General features: G+C 45.2%; 1 protein-coding gene across 1 annotated transcript in view; it reads left to right on the forward strand.

The window, feature by feature from the left end:
- Positions 1-18689, forward strand: part of TBPL1 (TATA-box binding protein like 1) — an 80686-nt gene that overhangs the window by 47932 nt on the left and 14065 nt on the right. The window contains exon 4 of the mRNA XM_033938271.1: positions 6240-6303. Coding sequence (XP_033794162.1) covers positions 6240-6303 — 64 coding nt within the window. The remainder of the gene's footprint in view (positions 1-6239; positions 6304-18689) is intronic.

An 18689-nucleotide genomic window follows, 5' to 3' on the forward strand; every position in this document is an offset into this window, starting at 1 on the left:
CTGAGGAGCTGAACTGCTTCACAGAGAACTTCGGTAGACCTGTGGAGCCAGCTTGCTGTGTGCCTCCCTTTTCAGACTCGGAGTACATTCCCCTAGGAGCTTGCTTGCCAGCTGACCTAGTCAGGGGTTTAAGCACAGGCTGTAAGCGTCCTGTGTAAAAGTCCCTCTGGGTTTCAGGGCACAGGCTGCATTTCCTGCCCCCAGTCATATGGAGAGGTTCCGTGGGGGTGGAGGTTACAGTCGGAGTCCGTCCAAAGATATTCTCGTCTGGTCATTGTGGAGCAATTCTAAGGCAGAAAATTGTTTTCCTCCATTCAGCTGCAGTGTACAGAGCTGGCAGGCAGGCATTTCAAAGACTGTGAGTACACCTCCATTATTTCCTATGGGAGCTTTGGAGGTGGTATGTGGAACTCTGTAAAACACATTTTTGACAGTTTCTGAGGGCAGGGATCAAGTCTCCCACCTCCCCAAACCCCAAATCGCTATACAAAAGTAGAAAGTGTTTGTTGATTGCAGATCATGGTAAATAGTCTAAATTAACATCTGGACTACTTTTGTAAAAAATTTGTATAACTGACATCTCCAGGGACAACTGACCGGCTCCCCCCAAAGAAGCGCAGAGTAATAGTCATCGGGGATTCCATGCTGAGGGGCACCGAGGGACCAATTTGCAGACCGGATATGCAATCTAGGGAGGTCTGCTGTCTGCCTGGAGCCAGGATACGAGATGTCACCGCCAGTCTGGATAGACTACTCACGCCCCGAAACCACTTTCCTATGCTTCTTGTCCACATAGGAACCAACGACACTGCCAGGAACACACCGGAGACCATCACCAGAGACTTTGGAGCACTGGGTGAGAGGCTGAAGCAGACAGGAGCGCAGGTGGTTTTCTCATCGATCCTCCCAGTTAGAGGCAAGGGAAGAGCCAGAGATGAACGTATCCTGAGGACGAATGAGTGGCTACAGTGATGGTGCCGGGATATGAACTTTGGATTCCTAAACCATGGGGAAGCGCTACGAGGACTTCAGGGACCAGACGGACTCCATCTGACCAGTAGGGGTAAGAACGTCTTCGGACACCGACTAGCCCGCCTGCTTCACAGGGCTTTAAACTAGGTAAGTCGGGGGAGGGTACCCATTCACATATTAGTGCAGAAAGGAATTATCCTGATGAGGTGAGTCGAAACTCCGCTTCCATGTCCAAGGTAAGTACCCACATTGCAAACAGTTCTTTGGGAGTCACACCGACTCGGGTAAGATACGCCTCACAGGGACTTAGCAAACACAAGATATGGAGGGCCATGTATGTCAATGCACACAGTTTAGGTAACAAAATTCTAGAATTGGAGGCTGAAATAAGGAATGCCGACCTAGATGTGGTGGCAATATCTGAAACTTGGTTCACGGACTCACATGGGTGGGATATGGCTATACCGGGCTACAATCTACTTCGTCAGGACAGAGAGGGCAGGTTAGGAGGGGGGTAGCTCTATACATTAAAGAGGACATCAAAACCACCAGGATCACAGATGTCAAGTACACCGGGGAATCCCTCTGGGTAAACCTGGCAAGAGGCAGAGAAAAATGCCTGTATCTAGGTGTGGTATACAGACCCCCAAGACAACTGGAAGACATGGACGCAGAATTAATTGAAGACATAGAGAATATCACTCTACGAGGAGAAGCTGTACTGCTAGGGGACTTCAATATGCCTGATGCAGACTGGAACTCATTTTCAGCGACAACCAGCGGTAGCAGGAGGCTCTTAACCTCCATAAAGGGAGCACGTCTCAAACAAATGGTAACGGAGCCCACTAGGGCCCAGGCGATCCTCGACCTGGTACTCACCAACGGGGAAAGCGTCTCAGAGATCTCAGTAGGAGATACGCTAGCCTCCAGCGACCACAACATAGTATGGTTCAACCTTAGGAAAGGCTTCCCTAGATCAAACATGAAAACAAAGGTACTCAATTTCCGGGGCACAGACTTCGCACGCATGGGAGATTTCATCCATCAGACGCTGCAGGACCAAGCGGAGACCGATGATGTAGAAGCTAAGTGGTTAACACTGAAATCAACCATACATGAAGCAACTAGCCGCTTCATAAAATCAGTAAATAAACGACAAAGAAACAATAAACCCCAATGGTTCACCGCGGAGATCTCGCACCTCATTAAGGAGAAGAAAAAAGCGTTTTTCTCCTACAAGCGCACGGAGAAAAGAGAGGCAAAAGTAGAATATAGGACCAGGTCTACAGCGGTCAAAATGGCAGTTAGGGAGGCAAAACTTCGAGTGGAAGAAATTCTGGCAAAAAACATTAAAAAGGGGGACAAATCCTTCTTCAGGTATATTAGTGACAGAAAAAGGAACACAGGTGGGATAGTACGCCTTAGAAGACCGGACGGAAGTTACGTGGAAGCAGATTCCGATAAAGCCGAACTACTGAATGAATACTTCTGCTCAGTCTTCACCTGTGAGGCACCGGGACACGGTCCACAGTTGAAGGCAACACAAAGCACAGAAGACCCGTTTCAGAATTTTGAGTTCACGCCAGGTGAAGTTTACAGTGAACTGGCAAGACTCAAGGTGAACAAAGCCATGGGACCAGACAATTTGCACCCAAGAGTGCTCAGAGAATTGAGCGATGTCCTGGCGAAACCGTTGGCTGAGCTATTCAATCTCTCCCTAAGTAAGGGGAAAGTTCTCCTGGACTGGAAATTAGCTAATGTCGTTCCTCTGCATAAAAAGGGTTGCAGGGCAGAGGCTGCGAATTATAGACCGGTGAGTCTCACATCAATAGTGTGCAAACTCATGGAAACACTAATTAAAAGCAAATTGGACACGATCTTGAATGAAGGGAATCTTCGGGATCCCAGTCAGCATGGATTCACCAAGGGTAGGTCCTGCCAATCCAATCTCATCAGCTTCTTTGACTGGGTAACAAGAAAGTTGGACTTGGGAGAGTCTTTGGACGTCGTGTACCTGGACTTCAGTAAAGCTTTTGACAGTGTCCCACACCGCAGGCTGCTAAGCAAGATGGAATCGATGGGGTTAGGAGAGACACTAACTGCATGGGTCAATGATTGGCTGAGTGGCAGACTTCAGAGGGTGGTGGTTAATGGTACCCTCTCTAAAACATCGGAGGTGACCAGTGGAGTGCCGCAGGGCTCGGTCCTGGGTCCACTCCTTTTCAACATATTCATAGGGGATCTGACTCAAGGGCTTCAAGGTAAAATAACACTATTCGCCGATGATGCCAAACTATGTAATATAGTAAGTGAATGCAGTTTACAGAATTATATGGCGCAGGACCTACTTACATTGGAAAGTTGGTCTCCAACCTGGCAGCTAGGCTTCAATGCTAAGAAATGTAAGGTCATGCACCTCGGAAGCAAAAATCCATGCAGGACATACTTCTTGAATGGAGAAACTTTAACTAGGACTTCAGCAGAACGAGATTTAGGAGTAATCATCAGTGCAGACATGAAAACTGCCAATCAAGTGGAGAAGGCTTCATCTAAGGCAAGGCAGATATTGGGTTGTATCAATAGAAGTTTCGTCAGCCGAAAGCCTGAAGTCATAATGCCGTTGTACAGGGCCATGGTGAGACCTCATCTGGAGTACTGTGTGCAATTCTGGAGGCCACATTACAGTAAAGATGTGCGCAGAATTGAATCGGTTCAACGGACGGCCACCAGGATGATCTCGGGGCTCAAGGGTCTCTCGTACGAAGAGAGACTGAACAAATTGCAGCTCTACACTCTTGAGGAACGTAGGGAGAGGGGAGACATGATCGAAACATTTAAGTACCTCACGGGACGTGTCGAAGTGGAAGATGATATTTTCTTTCTCAAGGGACCCTCGTCCACAAGAGGGCACCCGCTCAAACTCAGGGGCGGAAAATTTCATGGCGACACCAGAAAGTATTTCTTCACAGAAAGTGGTTGATCATTGGAACAAGCTTCCAGTGCAGGTGATCGAGGCAGACAGCGTGCCAGACTTTAAGAATAAATGGGATACCCATGTGGGATCCCTACGAGGGTCAAGATAAGGAAATTGGGTCATTAGGGCATAGACAGGGGGTGGGTAAGCAGAGTGGGCAGACTTGATGGGCTGTAGCCCTTTTCTGCCGTCATCTTCTATGTTTCTATGACATCTTAAGAGACCCCTGATGCAGGCCAAGAGCTGAAACACTGGCAGTGTCGGGTCTTTCTAGTAAATAAAGAATCAACTCCCAGTTCTATTGGCATATACACTGTTTTGTGGGTGTCGTTGAATTTTCTGTGTATTTTGATCCCTTTCTGTGTGCTGTACTTATCATTTGATGCACCCCCATCTCCCATTCCCAGATGTCAACATTACTTTCTCCCGCAGTTGTCCCTTGTCCCTGCCCCTGGTGCTCTAGTGGTATCCTTGACTCCTAGGAGTAGTATCCTGAGATTACTAGATTAATGCTAGGTGTCAAATATTTCTCTTCTCACATGGGGAGCAGATTCCCTGTAAATTCAGATTTTTAGATGGCTTGCTGCTGCATACTGCTCATCAATGTGCTGATTGTATAACTTTTGCATAAGCCTCTAAGGTGCACCTATTGTATCTGTTTGGGGAAAGCTGGATGTTTAAAATGTATTCTCTGGATGTTTCCCTGTTGCTTGTCTGTATTTCAGAAAGCTAATTTTAATCTTTCTGGCTGTGAGTAGCTGAATTTATGCTTGGAGTGGAAGTGGAATATAAGTGGAATAGGATGAGGCTACCAGCTCTTGCCCAAGCTGAGTGGTTTTTGTCTGCTGCTCCTTTATGATTTTTTGACCCAAGCCCTAGAATGAGCGCATTGCAAATGCACTGCTGTTATGACCAGCACCTTCTTGAAATTGTGCCATTTGGTTGGCTAAAGAGGATATTTGTATAACTTTCTAGCATTTCTCCATCAACAAGCAAGATGAATTAGCCGCCCAAGCAAGTGGATCATCCAGTGGTACCATGATAGAACAACTTTCTCTAAGATTAGAAAAACCTAGATGGACCAGACTAGACCACCAACTCTCCAATCTACTAATTGCGACCCCAGACTACAAAACTTTCAGAAAAGAAATAAAAACCCTGCTATTCAGAAAATCCATGAAGATTAACTAACACCGTATGAAACATTTCAATCCTCTGAAGCAACTCGTTCTACTCTGTAACACCTCTGGACATGTCCAGAAATGCACTTCTGTAATTCTGAAATCCTCTTCTGTAATCCGCCTTGAACCGCAAGGTAATGGCAGAATAAAAATCACTAATGTAATGTAATGTAATGGTGGTGGGCTGGGACTGGGCAGAAAATAGAGTCTTTTAATCTAGCAGACCTATATTTTCAGTATCTGGCAAGCAGATGATCAGGGCTCAAAGATGTGGATGGAAAATGTCCATTCCTTTTTTTTTTCATGCTAGACCAGACAAGTGAGTTATGTCCTCCAGACAATAGATGGAGGCAGAAAATAAAAAGAGAACACTGAGATTTCAATAGTGGGATATGCACGTGGGATCTCTTAGGGAGAGGAAGAGATAATGATTACCTCAGATGGGCAGACTGGATGGGCCATTTGGCCTTTATCTACCATCATGTTTCTTTGTTTAGTATAAGGAATGGTGCAACCCTGGAAGTTGCCAGTATTTCTTTGCCTCCAAATTTCGGTAGTTTCCATTGTAGCAAAGAAACTAGCTTTTTATGGACATCTTATAATTATAGGCTAAACCCTATAATTATAAGATGTCCATAAAAAGCTAGTTGATATATCCCATGCATGGGAAGCTTTGTTTGGAGAGAAGGTAATAAAAACTGTTAGACTAACAAAGGACGACTGCTCCATTCTCCAAATGCTCTCTGCAGCTTTGGTCAAACAACCAGTGGCTGCAAAAATCAGCATTGTTGTACTTCAGAAGATAATAGTATCTGTGAAGACCATTTTTTCAGTATCGGTAAGAAAGACAATAGCAATATTAGCCTCAAAAGTCTCCCTAGAGAGTCAGAAGGCAGAAGAAGCCACAAATATTAGTGAAATCGACAGTCTTCATATTTCTGTTCCATGTTTGCATCATCAGATGACATCACCCCATTATGTGTCTTATATATCTTGCTGTTTACAGGGAGCTACTGTAATTCCCTTTATTGGTCCTGAGACTTACGATTTTGCCATAGTAGTTCAATAGCAATGTTATAAATACTGTAATTTCTTCTTTTTTTTTATTTCAGTGAAGATGAAGCTAAATTTGGTGCCAGGCGATTAGCACGATGTCTGCAGAAATTAGGATTTCAGGTAAATGGGGTTCTTTGGCAGGGCTAGAACATTACTGTTTTTCTCTTGCTCTATACAGAAAGTTAGATGAATCTGAACATGCTTCAGATTTATGAATAGTAGCACTTCAGTTCCTGCCGCTTGACTGTGCTTTTGCAATCTTTCTCATTTGTGAGCTGAATATGGGACTCCTTGTACAATCCCGCTGTATTCCTGGACAAGTGGATTGTACATCTATGGTTGCCAGACAGCTTATAGGAAACCTCATTTACGTAGTGTTTTCTGCCCCTCATATTTTACCTCGGAAATGCCCCCAGGAATCCAGTTGCAGTCCTACAAGTCAGACAGTAGGAGCCAGTCTTCTGCTAGTGTTAATTATTTTTCTTTAAACTCAGTCTTTTGATGGTGATTCACGCCCGTGTGCTGCAGAGGTTCCCTGTGGGAACAGCTCTGACTGCGGGAGATTACAGACTTTGCGGAAAGTCTGTTTCCGGGAGGTTGGCTGCTTAGCAGTGCAACCTCTGGACAACCTGCACTTTCGGGTTGGTGCTCAGGGACTGTTCCCTTGGGAGCTTGTTCACCCAAGGTTCATCCGCTATTGGGTCATGTCCACATGGGTGTCCCATGGTGGTGGAGATCTCTGGCCATTGGTATCGGGCCGGTAGGGCAGTCAGAAGACCAGTAGTCCAGTCTGCATGCTTGTTAATGCAGAGGATCTCCCTGTAAGCTGTTTCAGCTTCCTTCCCTGCAGTTTCCAACACCTCATGGCACAGTGAGAACAGAGCTTAACAACCTGTTTTTATCAATTCTGGGGGGCTCCAAAAGTGGATTTTGGGCAGTTTGGAAGTGAGTTCTATCCTCCACCCCTAAAATCCCAAAATCACAGTGTTTTGGGAGTTCCTGTGCTTTTCTCGGGCTGTTTTTTATTGACAATTATACCTGTGGTGGCCATCTTGGATTTTCCCGATTTTAACTAAAAGTTATTTTTAGCCTCTACAAGCTTTGTTTTTGCAAGAAAACCACTCAGATGGACTCCCTAAGGCAGGATTCTTTGGATTCATGCCCTATTTGTGGTGGATGGCTGTCTGGCGACCGGCTGTGTTCCATGTGTGCTATGGCACGGGAAAGGGGTGAAATCTTATCGGCCCAAAGATTGCTGGACATTGCAGCCATAGAGCCCATTCTGAAGCACCTCTTGGACTCCGGCAGATATACTTTATCATGCCAAAGAGAGGCTCCGAAGACTGGAGGCCAATCCTGGACCTGAAAGTGGATTCAAGACAAAGTTGGACAAGTTCCTGCTAAACTGGAACGCCCACTTCTCTTCCAGTGGGCGGAAATCACTTTGTGGCGTTTTCAGCAGCGCACATGGCCGGGGTGGACAATGTCCATGCAGATTATCTCAGTCATTAGACTCTGGACCCCGGGGAGTGTCTCTATCATGGAGGGTGTTCGACTGCATAGTGGAAAGTTGGAAATTGTCCCACGTTCAACCTCATGGTGTCGGCGGTCAACAAGAAGGCAGATCAATTTTTCAGTCGCCAACAGCATAGGCTTGGATGCACTGGTGCACCCTTGGCAACTGGAGGGTTTCTTTGCGTCTTTCCTTCATGGCCCATGATTGGTCATCTATTGTGACAGATTGCGACACACAGAGGTCAGGTGATTCTTGTAGTACCCAACTGGTCAAGGCGTCCGTGGTACGCCAACCTGGTTCATCTGCAGAAGGATCAGGATCTCAGAATTCCTTGTCATACTCGTCTTCTCACGCAGGGCCCAATTGCACTTCAGGAGTTGGACCACTTAGACCGTACGCTTAATAGCTAGGCCATAAGACCATAGTCCGCAGCGGCTATTCTTTAGCCGTGCTTGCCATGCTTTTTCACAGCAAAAAGAAGTCAACTGTGGTAACTTATGTGAAAGCTTGGAGATGTTATCAAGTGTGGTGCGTCCAGAATAACATTGATCCATGTGTACCTTCAGTACTTCTGATACTGGAGTTCCTTCAGGATGGACTGGCTGTGACTTCTCTTCAGGTCCAGCTTGCTGGTCTCTCCTTCCTGGGCCCCAAGCCTCTGAGAGGTTCCTTGGCCACTTATGCAGATGTCATTCGGTTATTGAGGAGCGCGCTGAAGCTCCAGTCCCCACTATGGTTACCCTGTCCAATTTGGACTCTCAACCTGGTTCTTTGGTCTCTGGCTTGTCCACCTTACGAGCCCTTGGAGCAGACATCCTTAATAGAGCTCACTGTCAAGACTATCTTCCTGGTAGCTATTTCTTCAGCCTGCAGGGTTTCTGAGCTTCAGGCTCTATCTTGCTGAGACCCCTTTTGTCGGATCACAGATTGCGCACTGTTCCTTCCTTTCTTCCAAAAAGTGGTCTTTAGCTTTCACATTAGCCAAGAGGTTCAACTTCTACCTTTATTTCCTCCGGTTCGAGGGCATGTAACTGGGTGTTGCGGTTGTCGGATGTGTGCAGGGTCTTGTTGAAATATCTTGAGGTCACAAACAAGTTTCTGATCTCCGACCATCTGTTTGTACTTGTGGATCCTGCCCAAAAGGGCAGGCCAGCTTTGAAATCTACCATTTCTAGATGGATCTGTATGGCTCTTTTTTTCCTCCTACATTGTGGCTGGAAAGAATCCCCCCCCCCCCCCCCCCCCCCCACACACACACACACTTTTTACTGTGGTCTCATTCTACCAGACATATCTCTTCTTCTTGGGCAGAGACTTCAGTAATCTCTTTGGAGGAGATTTGCAGGGTTGCTACTTAGTCCTTTTTGCATACTTTTACCAGGTTTTACAGGATTGATGTGGCAGCCAAGCAGGATACTGTTTTTGGTTCCTTCGTTTTGGCAGCAGGCTCGTCGGTCCCACCCTTATTCTAAGGGATTGCTCTGTTATGTCCCACTTCTCCAGGAATATTTCATGTGATGAGCTGATTAGATTTATATGTCAAAGTGTTTCCCCGTATCCCTCTCTTTGTCTGTGTCCTCTTCAGGTGGCTGTTTGTTTATAGACAAACTGGATTCCTGGGGGCACTCCTGAGGTAAGATGAGAAAGGCTGAAAACACTATGTAAATGAGGCTTCCTACAAGCTGTCTGGTGACCATAAATTCACAACTCACTTGTCCAGGAATAGAGTGCAGATGTACAAGAAAGAAGATTAGCAAAGGTAAGAACCTAATTTTTCATTAGTATTTGAGAGGTGATTTAAATGAGGTTCTTAACCTTTTTTTGGCTCTTACACCCCTTTAACTGATCAATGAAATTCTCGTACCCCCTTCAAACCACTTTCTTTTAGCTGCTAAGAGTGCTGACTGCTAACATTGCTGAACTTACAGAAGTGAATAGTTATATCACCAAAGAAGTTACACTTAAAACTGCAGTGCTGAATAATGTACCTGTGTAATCATTAGGTGACTTTGACAGCCCAAAATAATTTACCTAGCTAACAAGTTACCCAGGTAAATTCCTTTGAAAACTGTCCTTACTGACTTCATTCTGTCTAGAAAGTTTCAATAAATTTCCTCAAATTTCAGGATTATTCTCCACACCCAGTTTGACCTCTTCTTGCACCCCTTGGAAATGCGGGCACCACTAGTTAAGAACCCTGGCATGCAAGTTACAACTTGTGCTAATTCTGCTATTTTTATATGTTACTATGGAGAAGGAGGAGGCTGGAGCCGAGATGGAGATGCTATTTGTCCGTGTGAGTACTGGAAAACTGCCTGCTGGCCCGGCTCCCTGCATCCTCTGCCATCACAGCTGCTCCTTCACCTTCCCTGTGTATTTTTTTTAATTGCTAGTGTTATAAGCTAGTGAAAGCTGTGCAAGCTTGGTGGTTGTGGCTGGGATTTAGAAGAGCCCCCTTTCCTCCACCTTTTTTTTCCCTTTCATTTTCTTTGAAGGCACCCCAACCTCCCCTCCCCCCCCCCCCCCCCGCCACACACACACACACTCTTGATCCGGCCCCTCTGTCAAATTTAAGAACCCATTGTGGCCCACGAGTCAAAAAGTTTGCCCACCCCTGGTCTAACCTATGCTTAATGGCTCTGTCATTCTTCAGCTCTTTGGAGCTTTATGTGTTCTTTCTCCACCAGGTGGAAGCAAAGTACAAACTGTTTTAGGTCTGCTGATACTTGTAACAATGTTAGTTTATTGTTTTTTTCATCTTGAAGCAGGCAAATTATGTATTAAAAGGTATAAAACACAACAGTTTGTCTGGCATATGTATATAGAACAGATAGTTTGCTAATGTTGAAGGAACAGGAGCTATTTTTACTTTTGTACTTACTACAATGTCTTGAATATTTTCAATTTTGATAACTTGCTTTTTCCAAATCCAAGTTCAGGATGAGTTAGGCACAGTTTATTTCTCTGCCTATAATCCTGAACTATATCTGAAATGGTGGAGGGTAAATGACTTGTTCATGAGACAAGTTGTTGAAGTAGAATTTGAACCCCTGCTTTGCTGGTTCTAAGTCTATTGCTTTAACCATAGGCAACTCATTTCCACGTCAGGCCACCTTAAAGAAAATGTCACAAGCAGGATGCCAGGTGGAAATCCCTCCAGTCCCCTTTTCTTTTCATTTCTCATTCTCCCAGTCCTTCACTGTCATTATGCAACACCACCAGTTCCCTCACTCTTGTAGATTATTATCTAGACTCTACTGCTCACCAACCTAAGTCAGAAGAGAGTGGTGCTTATTCACCTGCCCCTATGCCAGCTTCCCTTGTCGTCAGAACCGGTGAAATTTGCCAGTCTTACATAGTTCAGACCACAGAGGAAAGATGGCAGCAGCAGGTAAGAAGCACGGCTTGCTTACTGTTCCTCTTAACTGAAGGACTTTTGTTCAAGGGGGAAGTAAAAAAGAAAAAAAAAAAAAAGCGCAAACGTTTGCCAACAAATCTGTCTTTATGGTTCCTGCTCAATAACACTCACCTCCAGTAGTATGCTACTGGGAAAAATGGGGATGGTTCCAGAAAAATTACCAACAGTGCTGCACATACAGCCTAGAGACAAACAAAGAGATGCAGCACTTGTTTTGTAGTTTGCTTATGTCGCAATCTGTGAGATTAACCATAGAGCAGTGATCTCAAACATGCGGCCCGGGGGCCACATGCGGCCCACCAGGTCCTATTTTGAGGCCATCGCTATGTTTATCCTAATCACAAAAGTGAAATAAAACAGTTTCTTGATCATACATCTCTTTAGCTATAAACCACAATATTATTATTAAGACTTAGCCAAAAGCAAAGATTTATAAACTATAAAGAGTTTTACCTCATGCAAAATTGTAATTTCTTTAATAAGACAGTAACTATTTTTTCTGAGGCCCTCCAAGTACCTACAAATCCAAAATGTGGCCCTGCAAAGGGTTTGAGTTTGAGACCACTGCCATAAAGCATCAGTGGGGATACTATCGGGGTCTGTTGGAATATGTAGTCTGCTGTTCCTTTGGCTGATGTTTATCGCTGGGGATGGGTTAGGGGGGAAGCAGCTTAGCAAGCTGGTCAGTTATCTTTGAAATAATCTTCTGAATGACATCACTGCCAGCTTCCAGTGGTGCTCAGGAGGTTGTTCTTTTGATGCTCTTGGCTTATTGTCTCAAAACTAAAAAAATCTTTTTGTTTACAAACGCTCTAGAACAGTGTTTTCCAACCTTTTTATACCTATGGACCGGCAGAAATAAAATAATTATTCTGTGGACCGACATTGGTCCGTGGACCACGGTTGAAGAACACTGGGCTAAGTCGTGGGCCAGACCCTGCCCATCTCTACACAATCTCCACCCCAGACCCCGCCCCCATAATAGTACTAATTGCACCTTGCATGTCCCGTGCCTCATCTGGAAGCCTTCCCTCTGACTTTGCAACGTCAGAGAGAAGGCTTCCGTTTCAGTCGCAGGATGCCCGTAGGAGCCACTGCCCGTGGCTTTGTGCACAGAATCAGTTAGGAAGAGGGAGCTGGCTCGAAGATAATGTTGCATCGATCGCTCTGTGGACCGGCAGTTGAAGAACACTGTTTTGGGCCTGATGCACATGCTAACCCTGTGGACCGGCAGGAAATTTCTGTGGACCGGCACTGGTCAAGGGCCGGTGGTTGAAGAACACTGCTCTAGAATGAGATTTTATGTGGATTTTAAGCTGACTTTCTCATATCTGGAGTCTTAACACTTTAACATGGGGAATCCTGGGGTCATCTATCTTGTCCCTCAGAACCACTTGAGCTTGGGCAAACCCAGACTGAGAGAAGATGACTCAAGATGGCAGATAAAGGCCAACTGACCCATCTAGTCTGCCCAACCATAGGACCCACTATCTCCTCCTCTCCCTAAGAAATCCCACCTGCCTGTCCCACGCTTTCTTGAATTCAGACACAGTCTTTGTTTCCACCACCTCTACCGGGCGTTTATTCCACACTTCTACCACCCTTTCTGTAAAAAAGTATTTCCTTAGATTACTCCTGAGCCTTTCACCTCTTAACTTCATCCTGTGCCCTCTCATTCCAGATCTTCCTTTTAAATGAAAGAGACTCAACTTATACGCATTTATACCACATAGGTATTGAAATGTCTCTATCATGTCTCTCCTGTCACACCTTTCCTCCAGAGTATACATATTGAAATGTTTAAGTCTGTTCCCATACACCTTATGATGGAAACCACCGACCAACTGCAAGTGCCAGGTTAACTCCTTCCAACCAATGAACAGCTTTGACAGTGAACCAGAGCAGGAAAAACTGTCATGTGATTATTTAATTTTGTGTGTGTTGAAAATTTTAGGAAAAGCAGATTTGATTATATAAAACTACTTTGGTGACATGCTGGATTTGCAAGTGTTTTGTTAAAAATCTCAGTCCTGACTCCTTGAGATTGTGAAGGTTGAAGCAAGCACTGCTCATTGAATAATGACTTGTGTCATCCAGCTTTAGGGCACCATTTCCTGTGTCTAGAAGGGATCTGTGGTCTATTTCCCTCTGTCAGAGAACTTGTTATTGTGATATTTGGGTAGATATGGGAGGATTAAAGGAAAGAAAAACAAGTAACTGTGAAATAGCCATTCAGCTTCAGATCCCTTCCTGCAAAGAACATAATACTTAGTAAGTTAAATATGTTTTTAAAAATTGGGGGATTTATATCCAAGCAACACCTTGGAGAACTTTACATTCCTAGCATCATTGCTTTTCCTATCTGATGACATTTGGATAAATGCCACAGGTACATGAAAGGACTTGTTTAAGGTTGCATGAATTATGTGACAGGCTTTGTGCTCAGGCTTGCTGATTTGTGTTTGAGTTTTAGACACCATACCAAAACCTCACACCTCATATATTCATTTTGTGTACAGGAATATTTAACTATTTATTTATTTAAAAATTATTTTAGCCTTCTTACACCTAAGTGGTTCGAATGAATACATACATAATGTAGTCATGTTAGGAGGGTCCCTTTTTAAACAGATGTATAGTAGAGAATGACACTGGGACCGGTCCCTGCAGGAAATCTTCAGGAATGGGAGAACTTTACCCCAGGAATGTGGCAAGGCCTTTTACTGCCCCATAGGAGCAGTAAGAAGCCTTGCTCCAATGGTAAAAAAAAATTGTTGTGCCTGTGTTGGCAATGGAATCTCTGTGCCTTCCTCCCTAACTCCCCTCTTGCCTCTTGCCATAATCCATCAGATTTACCTTCTAATTTGCATATCATATATTCTAGATCAGGGAGGACTGAAAAGTCTGTTAATTTGATTTGGAAGAAGCTTTTGTAGATTAGTGCGAGACCATCCCTACATTTGTTCAGTCTGGGTATGTGGTGGGCATAGATGGAGAGGTTGTGTCTTTGAACTAGGTTTCTGAGAAGTCATTTACAGATATCAGTTTGTTTAGTAATAATAGGGCTAGATTCACTAAGAAAACCTACCGTGTACTGATCGGTTTGTGACCTCTTTGCAACCCGATTTCCCTCTGACCCAATTCACTAACCTCTGTCCCGATCATCCTCTGATCCGCGCATGCAAATGAGGGGGAACGGCATTCAAATGTAGGCAGGCATCGATTCACTAACCAAAAACTGCAACACCGACTGGGCTGGCTGATCAGCAAACAAGCGACTGCTGGGGACCAGTCGTTTACTTCTTTCCAACTGCATCTCCTGCTCTCTGCCCCGACTTTCCTGCTGTCTGCCCTGACTTTCCAGCTCTCTTCTCCTGCTCTCTCTGCCCCAAGCGCTGCCCTGCTTCTGCCACTACTCTCCTGTGCTCTCTGCCCCCGACTCTCCTGCTCTCTCTGCCCCCAGCGCTGCCCTGCTTCTGCCCCTGAGTGTGTTCTATACATGAGTAGTCCACAGCTCTACTTCTCCAAACTGTTGGAATAGAGGATAATGTAGGTTCCATAACAGGGACACAGAAACACATCAGAGACAGTAAAATACAACATTAACCTTTAAGCATGGTCCGCGATGTCCACCAGACCCATACCTATCCTCTCCCCTCTTTATATATATGCTTACTCCAAAATGGAAGCCCAAGCCAAAGAATGTGGACTGGAGGGGATTGATTTATTTGATAAAAAATAAGTGGATAACACATGACAGCATCAGAAAAGTCTACATAAGAGGTTGGCGAACTCATAAAAGACAATCGGAGGATCACTTAAATCAGTGGTCTCAAACTCAAACCTTTTGCAGGGCCATATTTTGGATTTGAAGGTACTTAGAGGGCCGCAGAAAAAAAATAGTTAATGTCTTATTAAAAAATGATAATTTTGCATGAAGTAAAACTCTTTATAGTTTATTTTTTTTTATATATAATTCTTTATTCGTTTTCAAATTAAACAACAAGTGCACAAAAGAGTATATTACAACAAATTATTCCAGAATAGCACTTTGATATCTGCCATATAAACATCTGGTAAAATCAATAACCCTCCCTACCACCCACCCTTCATCATATTTTCAATAAAAAATATACATATATTATATATCATAGTATAACATAATATGTAACATTATTTCCCTCTCCCCTTTAGTGTGCTAAAAAAAAAAAGAAAACGAAAAAGGAGAAGAGAAAAAGTGCTGACTATTCACTACAATATTTTGCCAATGGCCCCCATATTTTTATAAATTTAATATATGTCCCTCTTTGTACTGTTATTGCACGTTCCATTTTAAATATATGGCATAATGTATTTCACCAAAATGTATAACTAAGGTTTCTGTAATTTTTCCAATTGTTGGTTATGTGTTGGATGGCAACCCCTGTCATAACTAATAAAAGCTTGTTGTTCTCTGATGATATTTGACTCTTTTTCCTCATCATCATGCCAAATAGCACTGTATCATAAGAGAGTGCCACATGATTTTCCAATAATGTATTTACTTGAGACCATATTGAATTCCAAAATATCTTAATATAGGGACAAAAATAAAGTAGATGATCTAATGTCCCAGGTTCCAGATTACAATGCCAGCATCTATTGGACTTAGAACTACCGTATTTTCGCGGATATAACGCGCACCCGTGTAAAACGCGCACACGGGTATAGCGCGCAGAAATCACGATGATATGTACAAAAACTTTTGTATACCGCGCTCACGGGTATACCGCGCATGATGCCCGACGCTCCTTTCGCCCGCCCTGACTTTCCGGGCGCTGTCCCGACCATGTGCCTCAGGCCGCGCCCCCAGGTGGGACCTAAGGCTCCAGGGCCTATTCTGATTGGCCCACGCGCCTTAGGCCCCACCAGTAGGCGGAGCTTTAGGACGGATGGGCCAATCCGGCCTCATTCCTTCGTTGGCTGCCTGCCGGACAGGCGGGTTTGGCTCCCGTCTGTCCGGCCAACTACCAAAGGTACGGGGAAGGGGGGTGGGGGGGTCGTGGGGGTCGGCCAGGGGGGTCGCGGGTCGGCTGGGGGGGCGGTCGGAGGTTCTTGGGGGGGGCGGTCGTTGGGGGGGAGGGGGGGTTTGCGTCGAGGGCAGGAGGGCCTGGGATCCCTCCTGCCCGTAATGTAGTGCGGGGTGGGGTTAGGGGGTCGCCGTGGCCAGGAGGATTTGGGCTCCCTTCTGGCCCGATATTGTCGGGAAGTCGGCGGTCCTTCGGGGTGGGGGTGCGAGTGGTCCTGCCGGGGGGGGATGTATCGGACGTCGGGGAGTCGGCCGGGCAAGAGGGCTTGGGCTCCCTCTTGCTCCGATCGTGGATGCGGGTGCGGGTGGGAGCGCGTGCGAGCGGTCGTTCGGGGTGGGGGTGCGAGCGGTCCTGCTGGGGGGGGTGAATCGGGCGTCGGGCGGGGTGGGAACTATGTTTAAAAACTTTTGTATACCGCGCTCAGGCATATAACGCGCGAGGGGTATGCGCGGTAGGTAAAAACGCGTATAACGCGCGCGTTATATCCGCGAAAATACGGTATCTAATTTTTGTAACCGAACAGGGGTCCAAAACACTCTATGTAACAAAAATAACCAAGTCTGTCTCATAGATGCTGACACTGTACATCTCATTCTCCAAAACCAAATTCGTGGCCATTGAGATGCAGAAATTTGGTGCTTGATCTCAATGCTCCAAATGTCTCTCAGACCATTCTTTGGTTTTTTATTCAAGTACACAGATAATAATTTATACCACAGTACGGCTTGATGTCCTAGGAAGTCTGCTTGGAAGCATAGGAACTCCAAACTATACTGATTGTTCAAAGTCTTCTATTCAGGGAACCCTACCTGAATGGCCTGCTTCAGCTGCAACCATTTAAAACTTTGTGTTTTACTAAGACCAAATCTGTGTTGCAGTTGTGAAAATTCAAGCAGTTTACCATCTGAAATAACATCCTTTAGAGTTCGAATGCCTGCAATAATCGAGTTCTTCCAAAGGACTTGGGCTCCGCCAATTTTAATCTTGGAGTTTATCCATAAAGATTGATTAGTTGACTTATTAATTGGGATAGGTGTTAATTTGCTGATATATCTCAATGTTTTCCAGGTATCCATTAACATTTTATTTTCCCTATATCTTCTAGGCATGTTAATGCTTGGAACATGAACTAAATTCAAAGGGAACATAAGGCGCCATTCCAAGTATAACCAATCTGATGCATTATCTATGAGTTCTGGGAGGATCCAATACATACCCTGACGTAAAATATAGGCTTGATGGTACCTATAAAAATTTGGAAAATTTACCCTTCCCTCCTCAATTGATTTTTGCAAGGATACTAAATATAGTTTATAGTTTATAAATCTTCCCTTACTTACTTACTACCGTATTTTTTGCTCTATAAAACATACTTTTTTCCCTCAAAAAAGTGGGTGGAAATAATGGTGCATCTTATCGAGCGAATACTAACTAACCCCCCCACTCCCCTACCTTCATTTCTCTGGCAGTACGGGTGGTCCAGTGCTGTAGGGCAGGAGCTTTCAGCCTCCTGCCCTTCCATCCATCTTTCTCCCCAGGCAATGACAGAGTCAGAGCGGCAAGAAGGCAGGCGTGAGTTTCGTCTTAATGCTTCGTGAATGGCGGTCCAGCGCTTTCAGCCTCCTGCCCTTCTCTCCTGCTTTTTCTCACTGAGCGGCAGTGCAGAGCAGCAAGCAGGCAGGTGTGAGTTTCTTGCTTCCTGCCTTGTCCCGCGCCACTCTGTGAATGGCTCTCCCAGTTCTTGCGAGCAGCAGCATTTCCCTCCCCCTCCACTTCCCTGTGCAGCAGCAGCATTTCCCTCCCCCTCCACTTCCCTGTGCAGCAGGGCAGCAGCATTTCTCTTCCTCGTTTTTGACCGGCTCCCTTGCCGAAGTCATCTTTCACTTCAAAGCCACGTACGGCGTTGGCAGCTCCTCGCACGATCTGCGCCTGCGTCGGAAGCCTTCTCTCTGACATCGTGACATCAGAGAGGTTTCTGACGCAGGTGCGGCTCATGAGAGGAGCTGTGGCGGTGGCTTTGAACTGAAAAATAACTTCGGCAAGGGAGCTAGCCTTCAGAGAGGCTTCCGACACAGGCCTGGATGCATGAGGAGCTGCCACCGCCACCCGCAGTTTTGAACTGAAGAATAATTTCAGTAAGGGAGGCGGCCAGACAGCGGGCCACAGAATAGTACCTGGGGGGGGGGGCTGCGAGTTTGAGACCGCTGACTTAAAGCATTACAGTGCAACCCTAAAAACTTTGAAAGAGCAATTGGAACCACAAGAAGGAAATTGTATTGCTAGGACTCACGCGGCATGAAACATCACATAGGCAGTTGCAAAGATGAGTCTCACTGACTTACCTCATTTTCCATACAGCCCAGAGTTAGCATGCTGTGATTTCCATCTTCTTTCAAAATTGAAGGAATAACTTATGGGGCCATCTGTTCAACTCAAATGAAGGGGTGGAAAAGACTATGAGCAACTTGATTGGAGAGATAAGATAAGCAGTTCTTCCACAGTG

The sequence above is a fragment of the Geotrypetes seraphini genome, chromosome 3 (genome assembly GCF_902459505.1).
Source record: "Geotrypetes seraphini chromosome 3, aGeoSer1.1, whole genome shotgun sequence".
Taxonomy (NCBI): domain Eukaryota; kingdom Metazoa; phylum Chordata; class Amphibia; order Gymnophiona; family Dermophiidae; genus Geotrypetes; species Geotrypetes seraphini.